This window comes from Natrix helvetica (assembly GCF_964273705.1).
Source record: "Natrix helvetica genome assembly, chromosome: 9".
Classification (NCBI taxonomy): domain Eukaryota; kingdom Metazoa; phylum Chordata; class Lepidosauria; order Squamata; family Natricidae; genus Natrix; species Natrix helvetica.
The window spans coordinates 6,827,125-6,848,341 of NC_138560.1; the positions used below are offsets into that span (position 1 = coordinate 6,827,125).

Genomic DNA, 21,217 nt, shown 5'->3' on the forward strand with positions numbered 1-21,217 from the left:
GGCTGCGTACTACACCTCATAATTTATTATAATACCACGGCACCAATACATGTACCGCTTTACAGAAGAATGAGCTTGAAAATTGAGTTCTTTTGCCCCCCCAAAAAAACTTCGAAGATCGAAGCAGGGGAGCATCGAGCAGACCTACCAGGACACATTTATAGGTTTTGAGGTAGTCTAGGGCAAGGTCAGAGAGAACATTAAAAGGTAACGGAGAAAGGTGGGTTTCTATGCTCCCCTGCTTCCATAGAGCAGAAGATATCTGGGGAGGCATCTCAGAGCTTCAGGGAAAGGGATTAAATTTGATGGGGGAAGTTTTTTAAAGAAAAAAAAAGGGCAGGGAGAGAGGAAGGCGATGATGCAATTAAGCCATCATCATCATCATCCTCATTATCGTGGCGATAATGTCCCAATTATCGTGTTTGCTCTTTGGGGAGATGAGAAAAGCTTTAATTCCGCTGCAGTCAAGAAGATTAATGGAAGGAGAACAGAAATTGCCAGCTGCCAGATATTTTTACCTGCCCATTCAGAATTGTCCTTTGATTTGAATCTCAGGTAGTTTTGTGTGGAATAAACGAGGTAGTTACGGTAGATTTGTGGGTTTAAGTTATTTGTATATTATTTATATGCGATGGCTTAGTTGCTAAGACACCGAGCTTGTCGATCAGAAAGGTCGGCAGTTCGGCGGTTCGAATCCCTAGCGCCGCGTAACGGAGCGAGCTCCCGTTACTTGTCCCAGCTTCTGCCAACCTAGCAGTTCGAAAGCACGTGAAAAATGCAAATAGAAAAATAGGAACCACCTTTGGTGGGAAGGGAACAGCGATCCGCGCACCATCTGTGGAGATTCATGGTTGTCCCAAAGGTGCTTTTTCAAGAGGCAACTGGACTTTCTGCTTTTTCTTTTGAAGATGCTGAAGAAACTTCTTGGATGAGAAGTGAAACATTTGCAAAGAGAAGTCCAGAAAGTCCAGGAACCTCTTGAAAAATGTGGACCAATGTGTGGATAATTGGTTCAAGTGTAACATGTTCCTTGAAAGGATACAGGCATCTTTCCCCCTTAGTCTGGCTTCATATGTAGCGTGTGTCAGCCCTTGGAGAAGGTCCCCATCTTCTTCACAAGGAAACCTGGATGAGCTTCTGAAATCTTCCTTTGCGTCTTCGACCCCTCAAAGCAAACCTTCCTTTGGTCCTTTCTGTCTTTTCCTGAGCATCTTGAAGCAAATCCTCCCAGCTCAGCTTCCTTGCCCTGCCATGTCACCCACTTCCTGATGCCTCTCCAATTCACCTCATTCCAATTTGCATAATTCCCAGCCACCATTAATCATTCTAATTAGCTGCAGCCAATGAACTGGAAGAGGGCAGGAATGCAGCATTTGATGTGGAGAAAGGGATTCAGTGTTGATACTCGGGCTAGGGAGAAACCAGCTTCTCTATAGCTGTGTCATGGAAGGCAAGTAATACCTACAGGTGTGTGCGTCTGTCACTGGTCCAACATCTCCTTTTCCAGTCTCATTGCAAGGGACATCTTTCTCAATTTCAATTGCACCAGTTTTGCATGGGATCTTGATTGAAGTTGTGTAGCGCGGCTGCTGGCTTGTAGGGTTGGCGTCGTGTGAATCCAGTTGGGGTGGGTAGGTTGGGGTTCAGTGCATCATGTGTTCTCTTCCTTCCCCCAATCCAAGTCAGAGGTGACATTCAACTGGTTCGGACCGGTTCGCCCGAACCGGTAGCAGAAATTGCGAGTGTCCCCGCCCACCCTGGCTCTACGGCATCCTATTTAGGCCCCCCTTTTTTTGCCAAAAAAGCGCATGTGTGGACAACTGTTCTCATGCACGGAGGTGGCGCATGTGAGCGAAGGTAGCATGCGCACACACGCTCACATTTGCAAACCGGTAGGGAAGGTAAGTGAATACCACTCCTGATCCGTGCGTGTAAACCAGGCTAAGTCAACTGTGCAAATCAAGCTTCTTGCTTTAACGGAGTTTCCACAATTGCTTGCCTTAATGTTTGTTTGTTTGTTTGTTTGGACTAAAGAAAGGCTGTCTAGAAATACCATACCTGAAAGAAAATTCCTCATCAACCATATTTTCATCTTAGTTTGTGGTATGAATTCAGACCGCACTCTGACACAGAACCGGTCCATAAGAATCTTAGCAAATGGATTCTCCCAACAGGCTAAGTAAGCTTTGTTAATATTTTGTGAGAGTGGTAGTGGCAGAGTGTATGTGGGAGGGGAATCTTTACCTTTACCTTTAAAACCCAGGAAATAGATGAAGCCGTGGACTAGGTGAAGCAAACTGCATGAATGTTGTGTAAATGGAGGCAATTGACAAGCCTGTTTATTTACTAACCACATTTATAACCCACTCTACCCCGACTGTGAAGTTCTCAAGGCAGTGTCCAAAAATAAGCCAAACATTATAAAAAGAAGGGATTCTAATACTCAAATCACCATATAGGATCGGCATAAGCAGTTCATCAGTTGGGATAGAGGGATAACAAAACAATTGTTACTTGTCTCCAAAGGTTAGCTAGACTGGGACTACCCATAACAAGGCAGGGAAGATGTTCCAGAGCATAGGTGGTCCTTATTTAGTGACTGCTTCATTTAGTGACCATTTGCAGGTGATGAAAGATAATAATTTTATGACCAGTCTTCACTTTGGCAGGAATAAAGGAAGGAATTTGTTCTCTTTAATGGATATTAACAAACCCATCATTTCCCTCCCTCTTAATTCTTCCAGAAATCCCTTCAAATCCCTTCTTTAACTCCCATATTTTCCATAATAAAATGCAAAAATTGTCAGTACAATTTTTTTTCTCCTTCTTTTAGCAATTGTCCCCAAAAGGTTTCCTGTCCTTTTTCTTGGGCTTATTTCTTAGTCAATGCTTAACTTTCAAAATGGACTCTGGGTTTATCTCTCTAAGGCTTCCGAAGCAGAAGCATGTTGCATTTACGATAGATTGTAAGAATCATTGTAAAATGCCATTTCCCCAGCATGCTTCCTTCATTCACCCTTCAGCAGTTTTGCGTCTCCTGGATATCTTATTCGCATCGACTACGATTGCTGAGGACTGAAGTTCTAATGCATTTGGATGGTACCAAGCTGAGGAAAGCTGTTTCAGCTTATGTCCTGTCAGGCCTTGAGGCTCCCATTGCTGAAGTCAGATTGTCCAAAACATTTTTATTTCAAAATAACTTGAAAGGGAAGTTTGAGGGCATGAAACAAAGCTTCCCAACCTATTGTCTTGTTCTGCCTTTGGAGCAAACTTTGGCTCTTCCAAGCCATGGAAATGGGGAAAAATGGAGAGAGGGGGGCACTTAAGAAATATGAAAACTAACTAACCAACTAACCAACAACTAACTAACTAACTAACTAACTAACTAAATCCATAAATCCATAAACCAATAAACGAATAAATAAATAAATAAATAAAGGTAGTCCTCAACTTATGACCACAATTGGGCCCAAAATTTCTGTTGCTAAGTGAGACATGGGTTGTGAATTTTGCTCCATTTTTTTGCCACAGTTGTTAAGTGAATTTGGCTTCCCCGTTGACTTTGCTTGTCAGAAGGTTGCAGGGGGCGATCCTATGACCACCAGGACAATGCCACCGTCATAAATATGAGTCAGTTGCCAGGTATCTGAATTATGATCGTGGGACCATGAGGATGCTCCGACGGTCATAAGTGTGAAAAATGGTCACGTCACTTTTTCCAATGCCGTTATAATGGCGAACGGTCACTAAATGAACTGTTGTAAGTTGAGGATTACATTACATACCCCCCCCAAAATGGGCTGTTGTAGCCTTGGAGATGGGTTGTCTTAAGGATTCGGAGAGCTTTATGGAGAGGTGAGAATGAAACAAGCTTTTCGGGATATTTTTGTTCAGTTGTAGATTACTCGGAATATTCCAAGAAAAAGGAATTAGTGCAGCGGTCATCAACTGGTGAGAAAATTTTGGTGGTCCGGAGAAAAATTATTTTCATTTTTTATATTGCACTAAATCAGGGGTCCTCAAACTATGGCCCCTGGGATGGATACGTGCATTGAACGTTTGTGTTGCCGCAGAGAGTCTCCCACTTCGGGGTCTTTTTGTGTGGGTCAGAGGTGGGGGAGAAATTCTGACTTGGGGTTTGCTTCAGCCTCCCGGTGCGGGGCTTTGGGCGAAGGCTGGAAGGAAGCACTGCTGGTGGCAAAGAGCCGGAGGGCCTCGTTCCAGTGGGACGGCATCATGGCCTGGAACTGGCTGATCATCTCAGCCCGCTGAGCCTCCAGGCGCCGGCACCTGGCCTTGCACTCCCTCAGGACTTCCCTCTGCTTGGAAAGCCTATGCTGGTAGTCCTCAATGAGGTGCTTCTGCTGAGCCTCCTTCTCGGTCAGATTCAATTTGAACTGAGCTGTTTTGCCATCTCTTTCTCATGGCCCGAGTCTCTTCTGGGAGAGGGGCGGTCTAGAAATCAAATAAAAGTTAAAAGATGGCGGCTGCTTAGCTCCAGCAACTGCTTCCTGTCGGGGCCCTAAGGAGCCCAGGTGGGGAGACGAGGAGTGGCCAGTAGAGGCTAGCAAGGCATCCCTCAATGTGAGTGACACCGAGTTGGCCATGCTTCCTAGCTACATGGCCACCTTGCCACGCCCACCCACCCGATCATTAGGCAGATCATATTAGTGGTCCGTGGGATTTAAGGTTATGAATTTCGTGGTCCCTGAGGTCCAAAATGTTGGTGGAGCTCTGCTTTAGTGGATCTGTTGAGTCCTAAGCTGGAGAGAAAGCACACTTCCCATTTAGTGCAAGCTGTAAGATGAAATGCACCAAGGCGTTTTGCACACTTACACTTTGTATAAAAACTAATTAATTCTAAGGTTTTTTTTTTCCTTTTTACATAAAAGAGCACCTGCTTTCCCTTCCTCGGGAGTATTCCGACAGTCAGATGGCTCTTTTCAAACACGGCTATGTTTGAAAACATAGCCTGGGGTTCAGAAAAAGAGGGAGAGAGATCAAGATGTGGAGGTCAAACTTACCCTGGCAGGTTAAAGGAGGTATTTGGGAGCAAGCTGATTAGTTCGCCTTCTGGCGAAGGGCTGATTTGTGCTTAATGTGCTAAACGTTGAGCTCAGAGATCCAAAGCAAGTGTGAAGGTGTTGAGCTTGGCAGAGGGGAGACGGTGAGAATGGCTGACAGTGATTGGTGGAAAGGAGCCTTGTGCTCTGAGGCATGAATTCCCATCTCCACAGCTTTGACCTTCCCGACTCCTTCAGGTAGAAAGGAATGGTCTTGACAGGCTGGTGGGAAAAGAAGGCAGGGAGCTGGGATGCACAGCGAGAGAGAGAGAGAGAGAGAGAGAGAGAGAGAGAGAGAGAGAGAGAGGAAGGGAGAGGGGAGTCCTTAGGAGTAAGCTGTTGCCCCTAGTTGGGGCATAGCTCTTCCTAAGATGTGGGCACCAGCTTATCCCTTTCCTTTTAAAACTTAGACATTCAAAGTTGGCGTAGAGAGATTTCTGGCACAAAGTAAAAACTCAGGTGGGGCACTAGAGAAGAAGAGAAAGAGAGAGGGGGGAGGGAGGGAGGGAGAGGGGTACAATAAGTTCTGGGAGCTTTAAAGAGATAGGGGGAAATCTTAATTCCTTGCTGGTATCTAGTGAGAACCTAGATTTTGACCATCAAGAAATGGCAGTTCTAAAAGTTGGCCATTATCTCTAAAAAACCAAATCTAATAGGTCGATGTTTGGCTTTGCAGGCTAATGTGAAGGATCGACTTGGTGAGATGAAGGGTGTGTGTGTGTGTGTTGTGTGTGTAGACAGATGTTGATCTAGAGCAGGGGTGTCAAACACAATTTCATTGAGGGCTGCATCAGGGTTGTGTTTGACCTCAGGGAGCTGGGGTAGAAGTGGCCAGCATGTCACTCATGTCGGGGGAAGAACCTATGATGGCTGGAGCGCTCTGCCAGTGAAAACGGCCTCCTGAGCTCCATTTTCAGCTTCAACAGCCTCCTGCAACTTCTCCCAGAGAAAACGGAGCTCGGGAGGGCTGCGCATGGCCCCAAGAGCTCTGTTTTTGCTGTCAGAGGCACCATGGGCTGGTCCTTCGCTGTTTCCAAGGCGGCCCCGTGGGCCAGATCTAAGCATCCCCCAGGCTGGATCTGGCTTGCGGGCCTTGAGTTTGACACCCCTGATCTAGAGAATGTCTATCCATACCTATCTATCCATCCTACCTATCTACCCATACTGCCTATCTATCCATCTATCCTATCTATCATCTATCTATCCATCCTACCTATCTACCCATACTGCCTATCTATCCAACTATCCTATCTATCATCTATCTATCCATCCTACCTATCTACCCATACTGCCTATCTATCCATCTATCCTATCTATCATCTATCTATCCATCCTACCTATCTACCCATACTGCCTATCTATCCAACTATCCTATCTATCATCTATCTATCCATCCTACCTATCTACCCATACTGCCTATCTATCCATCTATCCTATCTATCATCTATCTATCCATCCTACCTATCTACCCATACTGCCTATCTATCCATCTATCCTATCTATCATCTATCTATCTATCTATCTATCTATCTATCTATCTATCTATCTATCTATCTATCATCTATCTATCATCTATCTATCTATCTATCTATCATCTATCTATCTATCTATCTATCTATCTATCTATCTATCATCTATCTATCATCTATCTATCTATCTATCTATCTATCTATCTATCTATCTATCATCTATCTATCTATCTATCTATCTATCTATCTATCTATCTATCTATCATCTATCTATCTATCCATCCATCCATCCATCCATCCATCCACCCACCCACCCAGCCACCCATCCATCTATCTATTCATCCTATCTGTCTATCCACCCCATCCATCCATCCATCCATCCATCCATCCATCCATCTCAAAATTAAACTAAATCTAACCTGCCTTCCCCCCCCCATCTTGTTATATATTTGACTCACTAATCAATTCGGCACAAGAAACCACTGGCTGCCCTCTGACACCACTGGGTGAGATTGCCAGATCTCGCTGCTTTAGCAGAGTAAGGAAGATACTCAGAGATGATTCACACCCTGGTCAGTGTTTCTTTGCACTTCTACCATCTGGCAGAAGACATCAAAGCATAGCCAGCCGAACAAAGAGGTTTAAAGATAGTTTCTATCCTTGGGCTGTCAGACTTTTAAATACAACCACAATCACTCCTACGCTATTTTTTTCTTTTTCTTTCTTTTTTCATTTCTGTTATAATTTTGCACCAGTGAGGTTAAAACCAATTTCGTTGTATTTAAGTACAATGACAATAAATATTATACTTATACTAATGATGGGTCATTTTCCAGGCAGGAAGGATACAGAGGACCTCAATTTTTGGGGCTCCTAATTTCCTTACAAATCCCCATAAGGAAAACTACATTTCCCATAGTCCCCAACCTCTGGACTTTGTAGCATTCAAAGAGTGTCTACAGTAGAATAAGGGAAGCGAACAGCGGTGATGTGAGCCAGAGACAATTTTTTTGAAGGACAGGACCTCTCCGTGTGAGTGTTGTGGATGGAAAATGTTCACAGGCCCAGCCAACTAATTACCAACTTTGGCACCATCTCTCCTCCTCGCTGGTCACCGCTGAGTCACATTTCCAGCTTGTGGTTCTTCACACCAGCAGCAGTCGGTACAGAAGCCTGACAGAAGATGGAGTTGAGGAACTTCTTAGCGCCAGATAATGGTAACAAGGCCGTCAGTTGTTTTTTTTTTAAAAAAATAAAACAGAATCAGTTATGATGCTTTAAACAGCTTGGATCTTGGCAATCAGAGAGAGTGTCTATGCCAGTCTGAACCTGCCCAGACATTAAAGTCAGCAGCTTCAGGCCCTCTTAAAGATAGACCCACTTTCTGAGATTGTTTGTTTGTTATTCCCAATTTATGGAGTTAGGCTCAGCCCCTACTCCCTACTACTTACAGGAAAGGAATCAGGACTTTTATTTTATTTCAGTTTCATTTTTTTAAAATTTTATTTGGTTTGTCAAATGTGTCCAAGATAACAGGTATAAGTATAAGCATGGACATGAACAAGGGAAATGAGTACAAATAAATGGGGATAGTAAGACCGGGATGGTAGGTACGCTGGTGCGCTTATGCGCTCCCCCTTATGGACCTCTTAGAAGTAGGGTGAGATCCACAGTTAAAGGTTAAAGTTATGGGGGTTTGAGGATGTAACAACGGAGTCAGGTAGAGCATTCCAGGCGTTGACCACTCTGTTGCTGAAGTCGTATTTTCTGCAATCGAGTTTGGAGCGGTTTACCTTGAGTTTGTATCTATTGTGTGCTCGTGTGTTGTTGTGGTTGAAGCTGAAGAAGTCATTGACAGATAGGACGTTGCAGCAGACAATTTTGTGTATTGGGTCAAATTGTAGGCGGGGTATTCTAGGTCAGGGGTGTCCAAACTTGGGAACTTTAAGACTTGTGGACTTCAACTCCCAGAATTCCCCAGCCAGCCATGCTGGCTGGGGAATTCTGGGAGTTGAAGTCCACAAGTCTTAAAGTTCCTAAGTTTGGACACCCCTGTTCTAGGTTGTCCAAGCCCAAAATTTCGAGCCTGGTGCAGATAGGCCTTGTCAGTCTGAATTATGGGCAGTGTAAGAGCCCGTGGCATGTAGGAGTCAATGTGTTGATCATGGAGACCCAGGTTCACCCAAAACCACTGGTTTTGCGGGTCAAAATTGGACAAAGGAGTGCTTCTGGAGCTTCTAGAACAGGGATCTCCAAACTCAGCAACTTGGATGAGGACGGTAGGTGCAATAGATTTCAGAAGCACAGGGACTATAAAAAAGGGATGGGAGGAGGAGCTTACTCCTAAGGACTCCCCTCTCCCTCTCTCTCTGCCTCTCTGTCTCTGTCTCTGTCTGTCTCTGTCTCTGTCTCTGTCTCTGTCTCTGCCTCTGCCTCTCTGTCTCTGTCTGTCTCTCTCTCTGTCTCTGTCTGTCTCTGTCCCTCCCTCCCTCCCTCCCTCCCTCCCTCTCTCTCTCTCTCTCTCTCTCTCTCTCTCTCTCTCTCTCTCTCTCTCTCTCTCTCTCTCTCCAGAAGCACACACACATACTTTCCTGCTGATTGGTGGCTAGATTTAAGAACAACCAAGGTCAACCTGGCCTCACCATCCTTGAATTACCCAGGCACACTCAAGCACAAGAGATCAAACCATTTCAATGTTCAAATCTCTTTGGGAATGGGCGATGGGATCGAAGAATATCCACTCTACGTTTCATGCTTTCAGCCCTTAGCAACATTTCCTAGATCGGTCTGTTTTTTTTTACTTCTTTCTTTTAGTCTTAGGTCACCAAGAGGGATTGTTACAAGCAGAACATTTCCTGGGAGTAGAGCACAAAAGGGGGAATTGCAATTCCGTTTCCACTGTGGGTTTCCTGTAAGTTTAAACACAACTCAGGAAGAAGCTAAGTTAGCATTAATATGGATTTTTGTCTTTCTGCGTGGGATTTTAACGTGTTTTGCAAAGCAGGAGCTTTTTTTTTTTAATTGTGCAGAAAATGGATTAATACAATAATTAGGCTTAATGTGCAGAGTGAAAAATGATTAGGATCAGCCGGTGAACGAGGCAGTGACTCAGTCCTTCAGGGATTTTGCTGCCTGGAAATATTGTCCTAGTGATTGAAGTCAGAGGTCAAGGAAAAAAGGAGGCACTTAAAGAATATATATATAAGGAAACACCAGGGGGGAGAATAACAACACCCCCCCCCCAATCAATAGGAGAGGGAGATGTATGCTGACAGTGTTGAAAATGAAGGATGTTGTGTAGTTTTATTGTGCTTTGAATTTCTACTCCCACAGGACTACTTCCATTGGGAAAAAAAAGAAAAGACAGGAATTCATTTTTTTAAAAAAATATGTTTTATTAATGCATTTTTTAATAAACATAAAAAGTTCCATATCTTATTGAATAGCGTGTTGTCTGGACACAGTAGCAATCCAACAATAATAATCATAATAAACGTGTCAATATTAATCACAAAGTAGTAGTACAATTAGTTTACCCATTGCAAAATTTTCAATACAATTTTTTTAAAAAAATATTTTTTATCTTTTTAAATTTCTAAACTCTGGTTTCTGTGAGTTACCCGTTGGTAATACAAATCCCGTATTAACGAGTATTCGGTTTCTTCGTTTTCTTTTCTTTTAAATGTCAACCTATCCATCTTGGCACATTCTAATATATATATTTTATATATGATTTTACGGAACTGAAATTTTAGTTTGGAGCCTTAACCGCTTCTTGTTTTACTGAATTCTGTATGAACAGCAATCCTGGATGGGGTTATACAGTAATTTAGTCTACGGGTAGTTCTCCATTTACGACTGGCCATTTAGTGAGCATTGAAAGTTACGATGGGTCTCCCTGGTGATACGTAGGAGCTGGTTCTGAAGTTCCAACTGCCGCTCTTCCTCCGTGGACACATGAGCACATCACCGACCATTTGCAATGTCCCATAGTTACGTGACTGCATTTTAATTATTTCCAGTTTTGGGCAAAACCAGCATGTTGCAAGCTATATTCTCCTATTACAAGAGGCAACATTGGCTGAGGATTCTGGGTTTTAAATTAGAGAAAAAACTGGGTTTTTTTCCCCCATGACATCAATCTTCAATTCTGTTGCTCCCAGCAGCCCACACAATTCAGCAGAGGATTGGACTAGAGGACCTCCAAGGTCCCACCTGAATCTGCTATTTCTGTTTCTATTACAAATGTGTTGCTGAACTTTGATGACCAAATAATATTTGGGGCAAGGTGATTCTTTGCTCTCTTTTTTTTGAAGACACTACGTCCCCACCATCAATTGTTTGCTTCACATACTTATTATGGGGGAAAAAGCCCCCTCCAATCTACCCCTCTAGAAAACCTCAATAACCACTACCACCCCTCCTCCCAATGTTACTGCAGGATTATCAGAGACAAAGGAAAGCTGACGGTTTAATATCTTTGCCAATAAAAGGCATCTTTCCTTGAAAAGGAGCATGGGAAGTCTAAGCTAAGATGTAATCATCCTAAACAAGTATTTCTGAATCCCTGCGGAATAAATTTTCCCCACCATTGTGCAAATTCAGCTGTCCGGTGAATCACTTGGATTGGGCATTCCAGAAGGGACAGTGCAGCTTTCTGAATCTTGGCATATACCTTTCTTTCTTTCTTTCTTTCTTTCTTTCTTTCTTTCTTTCTTTCTTTCTTTCTTTCTTTCTTTCTTTTCTTTTCTTTTCTTTCTTTCTGTCTGTTTGTCTCTCTTTCTTTCCTCTCCTCTCCTGTCCTCTCCTTTCTCCTTTTCTTTTCTTTCCCTTTCCTCCTCCTTCCCCTCCTCTTCTTCTTCTCTTCCTCCTCCTCCTCCTCCTCCTCCTCCTCCTCCTCCTCCTCCTCCTCCTCCTCCTCCTCCTCCTCCTCCTCCTCCTCCTCCTCCTCCTCTTCTTCTTCTTCTTCTTCTTCTTCTTCTTCTTCTTCTTCTTCTTCTTCTTCTTCTTCTGTTTCCTCTTCCTCTTCTTCCTCCTCCTCTTCCTCTTCCTCCTCCTCCTCTTCTCTCCCCCCCCCCAGCACTTGATGGGGCACATCCAGACCATCTAATCATCATCGGATGCCACAGTCATCACATCAAGTGTCTGACATGCCTGGTTGAGCCAGACCTTGTAAAGTACAAATAGTGCAGCTTATCTCTTCTGCCACAAAAGCCTTCTGGGTCTGAACTTTTGAGATTGCCTTCAGAACAGGATTTTGACTTGATTGGCTGGCCAGCCAAGTTTGGAGGGTGGGGCTTGTATATTCTTTCCTTCCCTTCTTTCAGCGAAGAGCCTTCAGCAAAGCAGGTAATTTAGCATCTCCATAAGCAAAAACAGACCTTAATTCTAGAGTATCCCATCGCATTATCCCTACAGCCAGATTTGGCTTCTGGGTCTTCATTCCATTCTTCAAACCTGACCTGCTCACTTACTCTTGCTGTCCTTACTCCTCCTTTGAAGTCTTCTCACCTTCAGGCTGCAAGGAGCCTTGTGTAAGAAAAGCAGAATAGAATACGGGGTAGTTAGGTACTCAACTGCTTTGAAACTCATCTAATTTGATCATCAACACATTTTAACATGAAATTTTTGTCCCAGTACTCGTCATTTGCTTGGTATTCAGTGCAAAAGCTAGCGCTTGTCAATGTCAACTGCCTAGTGGACTCACTAAGTTATAATCTTATGGGAAAAAATTGTTTGGTGCTCATCGTTTTTCGTACTCATCGTACCGCCTGGAACCAATTAACCTTGAGTACCGAGGTACCACTGCAGTGCTTCTCAACCTTTGTGATATGTTGAAGTTCAACTTCCAGAATTCCCCAGCCAGTTGGCTGAAGAATTATGGGAGTTAAAGTCCAAATAACTTCTGGATGTTGAAGTCCATATAAATCCACATACAGATAGGCCTGGCCTTACAACCACTTGTTTGGGAGACTGTTCAAAGTTACAATGGCACTGAAAAAATGGATTTACATCCTGTCCCCATACTTGCAACCATTGACTTGATCCATGCAGTAATCGAAAACAAGGGTGGGGAACTATGGCCCATTTAGGACTTGTGGACTTCAGGAATTCTGGGAGTTGAAGTCCATAAAAGGGCCATAGTTCCCCACTCCTGATATAGAAGATACCTACAGTGGTGGGATCCAGCCAGTTCGCACCTATTCGGGATAACCGGTTGTTAACTTTCTAAGCAGTTCAGAGAACCGGTTGTTGGTAGAAATCTCCTTTTGTTTTTGTCCCCACTTTCCAGGGCTAATTCTGTAAGGAAGGCAGGAAGGAAACGTTCTGGTGTTCTTTCTAGCCTAATCTTTATTTCCCTGCTTACAGAAACTGCCTCTCCGGTTAACCCTTATTACATTGTCACAGCTAAGGCGAAGTGCCCATCGACGTGAGTGACGTTGAGTTGGCCACGCCCACATGGTTACATGACCAGCGAGCCATGCCTACACAGCTGGCCATTAGGGCAGAGAACCAGTTGTTAAATTATTTGAATCCCACCACCTGTACCTCTCATTCTTTCCAACAATCCAATTTGGAGCCAAGCTTCATTTGGGATTGGCTTCATAGACATACTCCTGCCATTTATTTATTTTTTCAGCAGCCATGGGCAAATGTTTTTGCACAGCTTTCCCGCAGAGTTTCTTTTTCTTTTTCCTCTCTTTCGCTTCCCAGTTTAGCCCACAGCCCTGAGATTATCTAGAAGTCTCTTATTTAAGCATTAGCCAAGCTTGACCTGCACTTTTCAAGAGGTATCTAATTAGTCATTGTCGGGGGGGGGGGGGAAGAGAGATGCTGGGTAGCATTATTTTGATCATATTTCTTTATAAATTAACCTGATTTGCGCTTCCAGGAGTTACATGAAAATGAGAGCCTGGCTTACATGTAATTTTGGCAATCTATTCTGAGCTAAAAATGCTTATTTTTAGGATCAGGTTTGTGTGTGTTTGTGTGCCTGTGTGTGTGTAGGGGGAGGTGTATTACTTGTTACACTCCTATCCGAGATACCTATATTTTGGAATAGTGTGCTACTCTAAATGCATATTTTAAGGAAGGATATGTGCAAACGTCTGCAGCTTTCGGGTAAAATTCCTCCAAGGTTAACTGTTTCAGATAAAGACGTATGAAAATGCAAAAAGGGGAGGAAGATAAAAATGTTCAGGCATCAGATTTGAACGGCGACACGAAGCCGCGGGGCGAGAGCCTCCATCGCCATAGGGCGCAATATCATCAGTACATCGATGGCGCCCAATTATATCCTTCTGCCCTCGGCAAATTAAGCAATGCTGTGAACGTCTTATCCCAGCGCCTGGAGGTTGTGAAGGCTTGAGTCGGGGGGTAGCAGGCTTTAACTGATTGCTGGCAAGGCTGAGTAGCTTTCATTTGGGGGGGGATTTCCTCCAGTTCAGGACCATGCCAAACAGACCCATTACACCAGGGGTGTAAAACTCAAGGTCCAGGGGACGGATCCGGCCTCCAGTGAAAACGGAGCTCGGGAGAACCACCCGAGGCCCTCTTGAGCTCTGTTTTCACTGGCAGAGGGCTGCAGGAGGCCATCGTAGCTGAAAACAGAGCCCGGGAGCCCATTTTCACTGGCAGGTTGCTCAGGCCACCCTAGGTGCCCCCTGACATGAGTGACATTGAGCTGGCCATGCCCCACAGCCCCCCCAAGGTCAAACACAACCCTGATGCAGCCCTCAATGAATTCAAGTTTGACCCCCCTGCATTTATACGGTCTGGGGGGGGGGGGTTCCTTCTTCACTTGTGATTCATGTTCAAAGAGCAAGTGACGGTTGTGGCTAGGTGGAATGGGGCAACTCACCTCAGCCAACCTGACACTGTCAACTCGTCCGTCAACTCGGCATGGCCCTCCTTTGGTTTCCTTTCTTTAATAGCAATAGCACTTAGACTTATATACCACTTCACATTGCTTTTACAGTCCTCTTTAAGCGGTTTATAGAGCCAGTATATTGCCCCCAACAATCTGGGTCCTCATTTTACCCACCTCGGAAGGATGGAAGGCTGCATCCACCTTCAGCCTGGTGAGATTTGAACTGCCGAACTGCAGTCAGCCTGCAGTCAGCAGAAGTAGCCTGCAGTACTGCACTCTAACCACTGCACCACCTGACTGTATTCCGCTATTTTTTTGATATTAGTGCAATTCTTGTCCCACAGCAAGTTGTCTATGGTGAGTTGGCCATGGTGATTAGGCTATGGTGAATTCCCCGTGGCACGTTGTCGTAGACCTGTGGCTAGGAGGGTTTTTGTAAAGCTTCGTGTTACGCTCCAGTTGTACCCATTCAAAGCACCAGGAGGCTTTGTTCGTGGTCCTTCATGGCGTGGTCACATCCCGGATAGACTGTTGCAATCTTACCCGTTTCTGTGTAGCTACCCAAGCTTGCATAGTTTCACCTCCCGTGAAAATTATCTTTGTGAAACTTTCTGCTTTTGCCATCTCTTGGTGGGGTGGAGGGGGGGGGGAGACAGTTCTTCACAGCCCAATGTTCACCCTGTCTTCTGATGTTGTGTCTTTGCCTGCCTAGGGTTGCTGGTTCGAGGTGCAGATTTCAGTCAGCCAGCTGACAATTACACAGTTTGCCAAGGGGACAACGCAACGCTAAGGTGAGCTTCTTCCTGCGACACCAAAATTGCATGGCGTAGGCGTGGGCCTCAGATTTTCCCTGCTGGAGTTCTGCAGTGAGCTTTTCGTGTGGGTTAATTAGTTTGGTTCCTTCGGAGTCTGTACACTTTTGCACATAGGAACTTCACCCAGTATTCGAAACTTACTGTCAGCATCCCAAGTATCATGCAAAGTTAAATCAGAGTCCAAGGCAAAACTTTCCTTAAAGTTCCAATTTAATAAGTCAGACATCTTAGCACATCGGTGGAATTCCAACTCTGATTTGCTTCCTGGAATTCCACCCAGTTGAAAGTTCATGATCTTATGCCCACACCCCATAAATCCGTCACATGGTCCAATCTTCTTCTTCCACGCTGGCATCTACATCCCTCTGGTTCCAGTCAGGTGTCAAGGTGCGGAGACAAAAGATGACCTTGGCTTCGAGAAAAGAATGACAACAACACATTCCACAATTCTACTCCTTTCTATTCCCCCCTCCCAACTACTACACTAATGAAACAGCATAGGAGAATAATAGAAAGTGTGGCAGGCCAAAGATCCTAAAAGGAACATAACTACAGGCCTGACACTTACTTGACTACATCACAGTCTGAAATTAGATGAACAGAGTTGGACGGGACCTTTTAGGTCATCTAGTCTAACCCCCCGTCCAAGGATCACATGTCCTTGGGGATGCTGCCATGGTTGTAAGTGTGAAAAATGGCCATAAGTCATTTTTTGTCAGGGTCATTGTGACTTCAAACGGTCCCTAAATGAACCGTTGTAAATTGAGTTCTACCTGTAGTCAGCCATCAGTGAGGCAGGCAAACAGCTGGAGCCTGTTCTCAGTGTGCGCATGCGCAGAGTTGCCACAGGAAGGGAACAGCTTAAGAACAGGGGTCAACTTGGGAGTAAGGCCAGACGATGAGTGGCCCATCCCAGAGGAAATAAAAGAGGAGCGAAAGGGGAGTGGAGTTTGCAGGAGACAATTAGTTCGTTTAATTGATTCGTGACTCCCCAAGATTCCTTGCCAAGTTTTTGCAGATCTCGGCCTGGCAGCTCTCCAAGCCAGAGAAGGTCTGTGACTGTCAATCCTCCCTTGAAAGACTTTGCTGGCTGCGAATGAGCAGAATTCACAGTCAATTAATAAAAGGGTTTTTTGTCGGGACCAGGAGTTTGCTTCATGCTCTTGGGAAGCCTCAGTCAGAACACTGGTTTCTGTTTTCTGATTTAGCCCTCCCTTTCCCCACCTGTGTTTCACCATAGCGTCTTGCCTCGGTTTAAATAAAAGATAGCCCTGTGGCCAAATGCATGATTACCTGCCTATAATGCATTAATAGCAGCCAGCAATGACTTACAAAATGGCTAATAACTCTGTCAAGAGCAACATAAATTTACCTGGCCTTGATTTTAATACTCTTGCAATCTTTCAGAATGAGAACCGTTTCCCGTGTCTGGGGGAATACAATTCCCTCAGCCCGCACGACCGTCACCATTATATGGTGCTTAGCGGAGCTTTTATTTTATCCATTTAGCCTGCAACCCCCTTTCTGTAAGTGTTTTCTGTTCTTCTTTGTTTTCCCCCCAACCGCATAGGATTGGTTTCTACAGGCTGCCAAGCCGTGATGTGGTTGGTTTATAGTTTAATACGGTGTGAGAAACGTCCGCTTGGAGAATTCTGGGAGAATTCTGGGAGTTGAAGTCCGTACATCTTAAAAGTTCCCAAGGCTGGAAAAAACACTGTCTTATAGCTATCAGAGAAGGATCCACAAAAAGGATCCTCACCTAGAATAAGAGAATGTTTAGATTGAATTCTCTTTGATGGGTAATCTATCCTGTCAGTCATCCGTTCCACAAATCCCAAGTTCATTTTAAAAAAATATATATGCAAAAAGTCCATAAGGGGTTTCCAGTCATCAATGTCTTTTCTCTAATCAAATAAGTTAGTTTATTCAACTCAGCAAAATCTGTTAATTTCACCAATTAATATCTCCATGGTGTGTAGTGTCCTCCCTCCCCCTCACTCTTTCTAATGGACCAGACCCTTCATCTGTTCAGCCCTAAACAATGAATGAATTAGAATCTTGGTTCTTTCCCCAGTGGGTGGGTCGGTCCTTCCTTCCTTCCTTCCTTCTCAATCCATATCAAAGCTCTTTATTGCTGGATTTGCCTCAAAGTCATGGAGATGCAAATAACCAGGCCACTCTCCTCCTCCTCCTCTCTTGATCTTCCTCAGAATGGTCCCGGTGTTTGTCAAACTCAACGGCTTTAAGGTGAATGGATGTCAACTCCCAGAAATACCCACCTCAGCTATGCTGGGATTGGAAGTCCACCCAGTCTAAAGTCACCAAGTTTGAGAAACATGGTCTACACAAGCAGGCTTCTTTTTAAGCTCTCAGAGGAAAATGTCACCATGATATCTTGACCTCAGGTGTGAGGTCTTCCAACACCACCATTTTTTAAGGGGCAGGATTTCTCTACTGTATTTTCTACACGGCATACTGTGTGGTACTTTATTTAGTGCCTCCAGATGTCTCTTCCACAAGGCAGTTATCCCACCTCCACCCACACTAGAAGCTGTGAGTCAGCATGCCAACATCCTGTCTCTTGCCATTTTTTCATTGCCCGGTTTTTTTCCCCCTCTTCTCCTCTCCCTCCTTCCTTCCCTCTTCCCTCTTCCCTCTTCCCTCCCCCTCTGCCCCGCCGTCCCTTTCAGCAACCTGCACTGTACTGGATTCCCCAGCCTGAATCCGTGGCGACTCTGACCTACTTCCCAAGACTTCTCTGATCTAAGGGGTTTTGTTTTTTTTGCGGAATAAAAGAAGGAGGAGGAGATGAAGTCTTGAGTTTGTAGGAACGGAAAAAGGGGAAAGTGCTGTGTCGGTGGCTTTCAATATTCTATGAACCTCAGGAAGAGAGGCGGGAGCCCTTAATCCCATTTCCCAGGGAAGACTTGCCTGGTTCAGTTAGATCTCAGATCATCCTGCTGTTGAAAATGGATGAAGACCGTAGATGCCAGTAGATTTCATAAATGCGAGGACTATACAAAGGGGCCGGAGAGGCTCTATGTTGCCCACCCTGGTTTAATCCATCATTCTGTGTGTCAACACAGTGTACCAAGTGCTGCATAGATCACCTGTCTCCAAACTTGGCCACTTTAAGACTTGTGGACTTCAACTCCCAGCATTCCTTAGCCGGTCATTCTGGCTGATGAATTCTGGGAGTTGAAGTCCACAAGTCTTAAAAGTTGCCAGGTTTGGAGACCCACTGCCCTAGAGAAACTCACACTATGACGGTGTCATGAAAATAGCTATTCCAGCCATCTTCTTTCTCCAACTGGTGTTGATATTTAGCAATATCCTCGCAAGTTCCATAGTGGTGCACTAGGAGAAGAAGCTAATTTGCCTTTTGTCAGTGCCAGAGTAGCTGCCCATTAAGGAAACTGGATATCCCTAATTTCTATGATAGCTTGTTGCCTCTTTGTCTGCCTGACTCCTTATTTCACAACCTTAGCCATTTTAAAGTGTGTGGACTTCAACTCCCAGAATACCACAGTCAGCAGAATTGAAGTCCACTCATGACCGAGGTTGGGAAGCACTGCTCTAGATCAGTGTTTCTCAAACTTGGCGACTTTAAGTCCTGTGGACTTCAACTCCCAGAATTCCCCAGCCAGCTATGCTGGCTGGGGGATTCTGGGAGTTGAAGTCCACAGGACTTAAAGTTGCCAAGTTTGAGAAACACTGCTCTAGATTAACGCATATCCCTTTAAAGACACTGGAATAAAATGATTGAGGAGACAGTCAGACCCTCTGACTCAGTTCCTCCCCTTCAACTCATCTGCTCTCCTATGGGGCCTCCTATGGCAACTAAGCTTCCATCCTTTGCCCTCTGTCGGGAGCTAGAAGATAAATGGTGTGCCAGGATTGGTTGGGCAGAGGAGTTGGATTAGGAGAAATCTCACAGCCCCCTTTCTTGGTACTTTAGAAGACATGTAAATGAGTTGACAATGGGTCTGGTCAACCCTCTATCCCAAGGTGTCAAACGCAAGGCATCCAGCCCGCAGGGTGCTTAAATCCAGCCCATGGTGCCAGCCTGGAAATATCAAAGCACCTGCCTGCGGTGCCTCTGCTGGCTAAAATGGGCCTCATGTGCCCCCCGGGGGGCTGGCAGAGTGCTGCAGGAGGTGTCTACCCCATCTCCCCCCCACCACTCTCCCCCCCACCAGCCCACAGAGAACTACAATGCTGATCCAGCCCTCAAAGAAATCCAGTTTGACACCCCTGTTCTATCCCATTGTTTTTCAACCTCAGCAACTTTAAGCTGCGTGGACTTCAGTTCCTAGAGTTCCCCAGCCAGCATGACGAATTCTGGGAGTTGAAGTTCACGCATCTTAAAGTTGCTGAGGTTGAAAAACACTGCTGTATCCACTAGGTTAGAGAAATCTTTGAGAAAGGGCAAGACTTAGAGGAGGGAAATACCTGTGGACCTACCTGTCATCTAGCCTGACATTAATACCTGAGAGAGTTCTAGAGCTGAATCATAGCGCAATGTATCTCTCGGCGCTGTGAAAACCATGTGGTGATTTTCAGAAGTCAGCATGGATTTGTCAAGAGCAAGTCTTGACAGATTAACTGCCTTTCATTTATTTATTTTTTTGATTGAGTATCTCCCTGAGTAGATAGTGGGGTTGTTGGGAACGTAATATATCATGACTTTGGTAAAGCATTTGACAAAGTACCCCATGACATTCTTAGCAAGATGATTAAGTGGGGTTTGAATGGCATGGCAATTATATAGAGCTGTAACTCGCTAAAACTCATACGTGCTCATCGGTGGTTACTCATCCCGTGTGGGAGGAATCAATTGGAGATATTAAAGGAGTGCCACAAAGTTCATTTCTAGGACCAGTCATCTTCAACATTTTCATTCGTGACTTGGATAAAGGGGGTGAAGAGAACACTTTTCAAATTTCTTGGAACAAGGAAGATATTGTGGACGCACACACAACCCACTATTCCAGGATTCAATAGACATTTGTATTCAAAATGAGCACAACGTTGCACAAATACCTGGAGGAAGGGGAGGAATATCTTGGCTTTGAACCAAAAATATTGGTGGAATATTTTTGTCCAAGTGATGGACATTAAGGATCCACAGCTGAAAAGGCCTGTTCTTTACTGTACAACTGCCTCAGTTTGCAACACTGAGTACATGGTAGTAGTATTTGAGGATAACTGTAGGAGAGGACCAGTCTGAGACTAAGGGAGACATCAATGCATTATCAGTCTCGAATCCCTTCCTATCCCCAAGAAATCTAAGTCCATTCCACCTTGCATTCCATTGACTCTTATCTGCCGCCAACTTGCTTTGACCATTAGTAGTTCAGATTCTTGCAGAGAGCTTTAGCATACAATAAACTTGTGTATTCATCTGATCTACCTGGATTTCCTTGGGGCTTGACAGTGACCAAAGAAACGAGGCAGATAATAAAGCAAGGGCCTCCCTTGAGATAAAACTTATCTTTAAAGAAAAGGAAGTGGAAAGAACTGCATGATTTCCCTAAATGGCTAAGTTTGAACCTGTAAGGTCTGGGACTCTAACCTCTTTTTCTTCAAGGCACACTTCTGGCTGGGTGCTTGGCTTTAGAGCTGCGTTGTGTCACGAGAGAGCAGCAGCAATAGCGCTTCGGTCATATTTGGGGCCAGCCCTGATTGGAAAGGGTGAATTCCACGTCTTTTCTCCTTGAAGCTCTTTTCCCATTATCTTTACGGGTGTTTGTCCAATCTGCGTCTGACAGTTGTCAGGGACCAAGAAATCAGATGACTTAGTGCCCTTTGCCTTCAAGCAAGAGAAAAAACATTTAAATAATTAAATCTTCCATCTCGGAGCAGCAGGGCAGTGACAGCGTGTCTGTAGAAATTAGGGGGCCTAGCCGGCTGGTGAGAAGCCAGGCCACAAGGTGGTTGGGAGGGTCAGGGGGAGGCGGTGGGAGGGAGCATCCAAAGCCTGGTTGAAAGAGGTTGCAT

At 44.7% G+C, this 21,217-nt stretch overlaps 1 protein-coding gene across 1 annotated transcript in view; it reads left to right on the plus strand.

Moving 5' to 3' along the window:
- IGLON5 (IgLON family member 5) overlaps positions 1-21,217 on the plus strand; it is a gene marked incomplete at its 5' end in the record, with an annotated part of 86,152 nt that overhangs the window by 47,101 nt on the left and 17,834 nt on the right. The window contains one exon of the mRNA XM_081962266.1: positions 15,115-15,193. Coding sequence (XP_081818392.1) covers positions 15,115-15,193 — 79 coding nt within the window. The remainder of the gene's footprint in view (positions 1-15,114; positions 15,194-21,217) is intronic.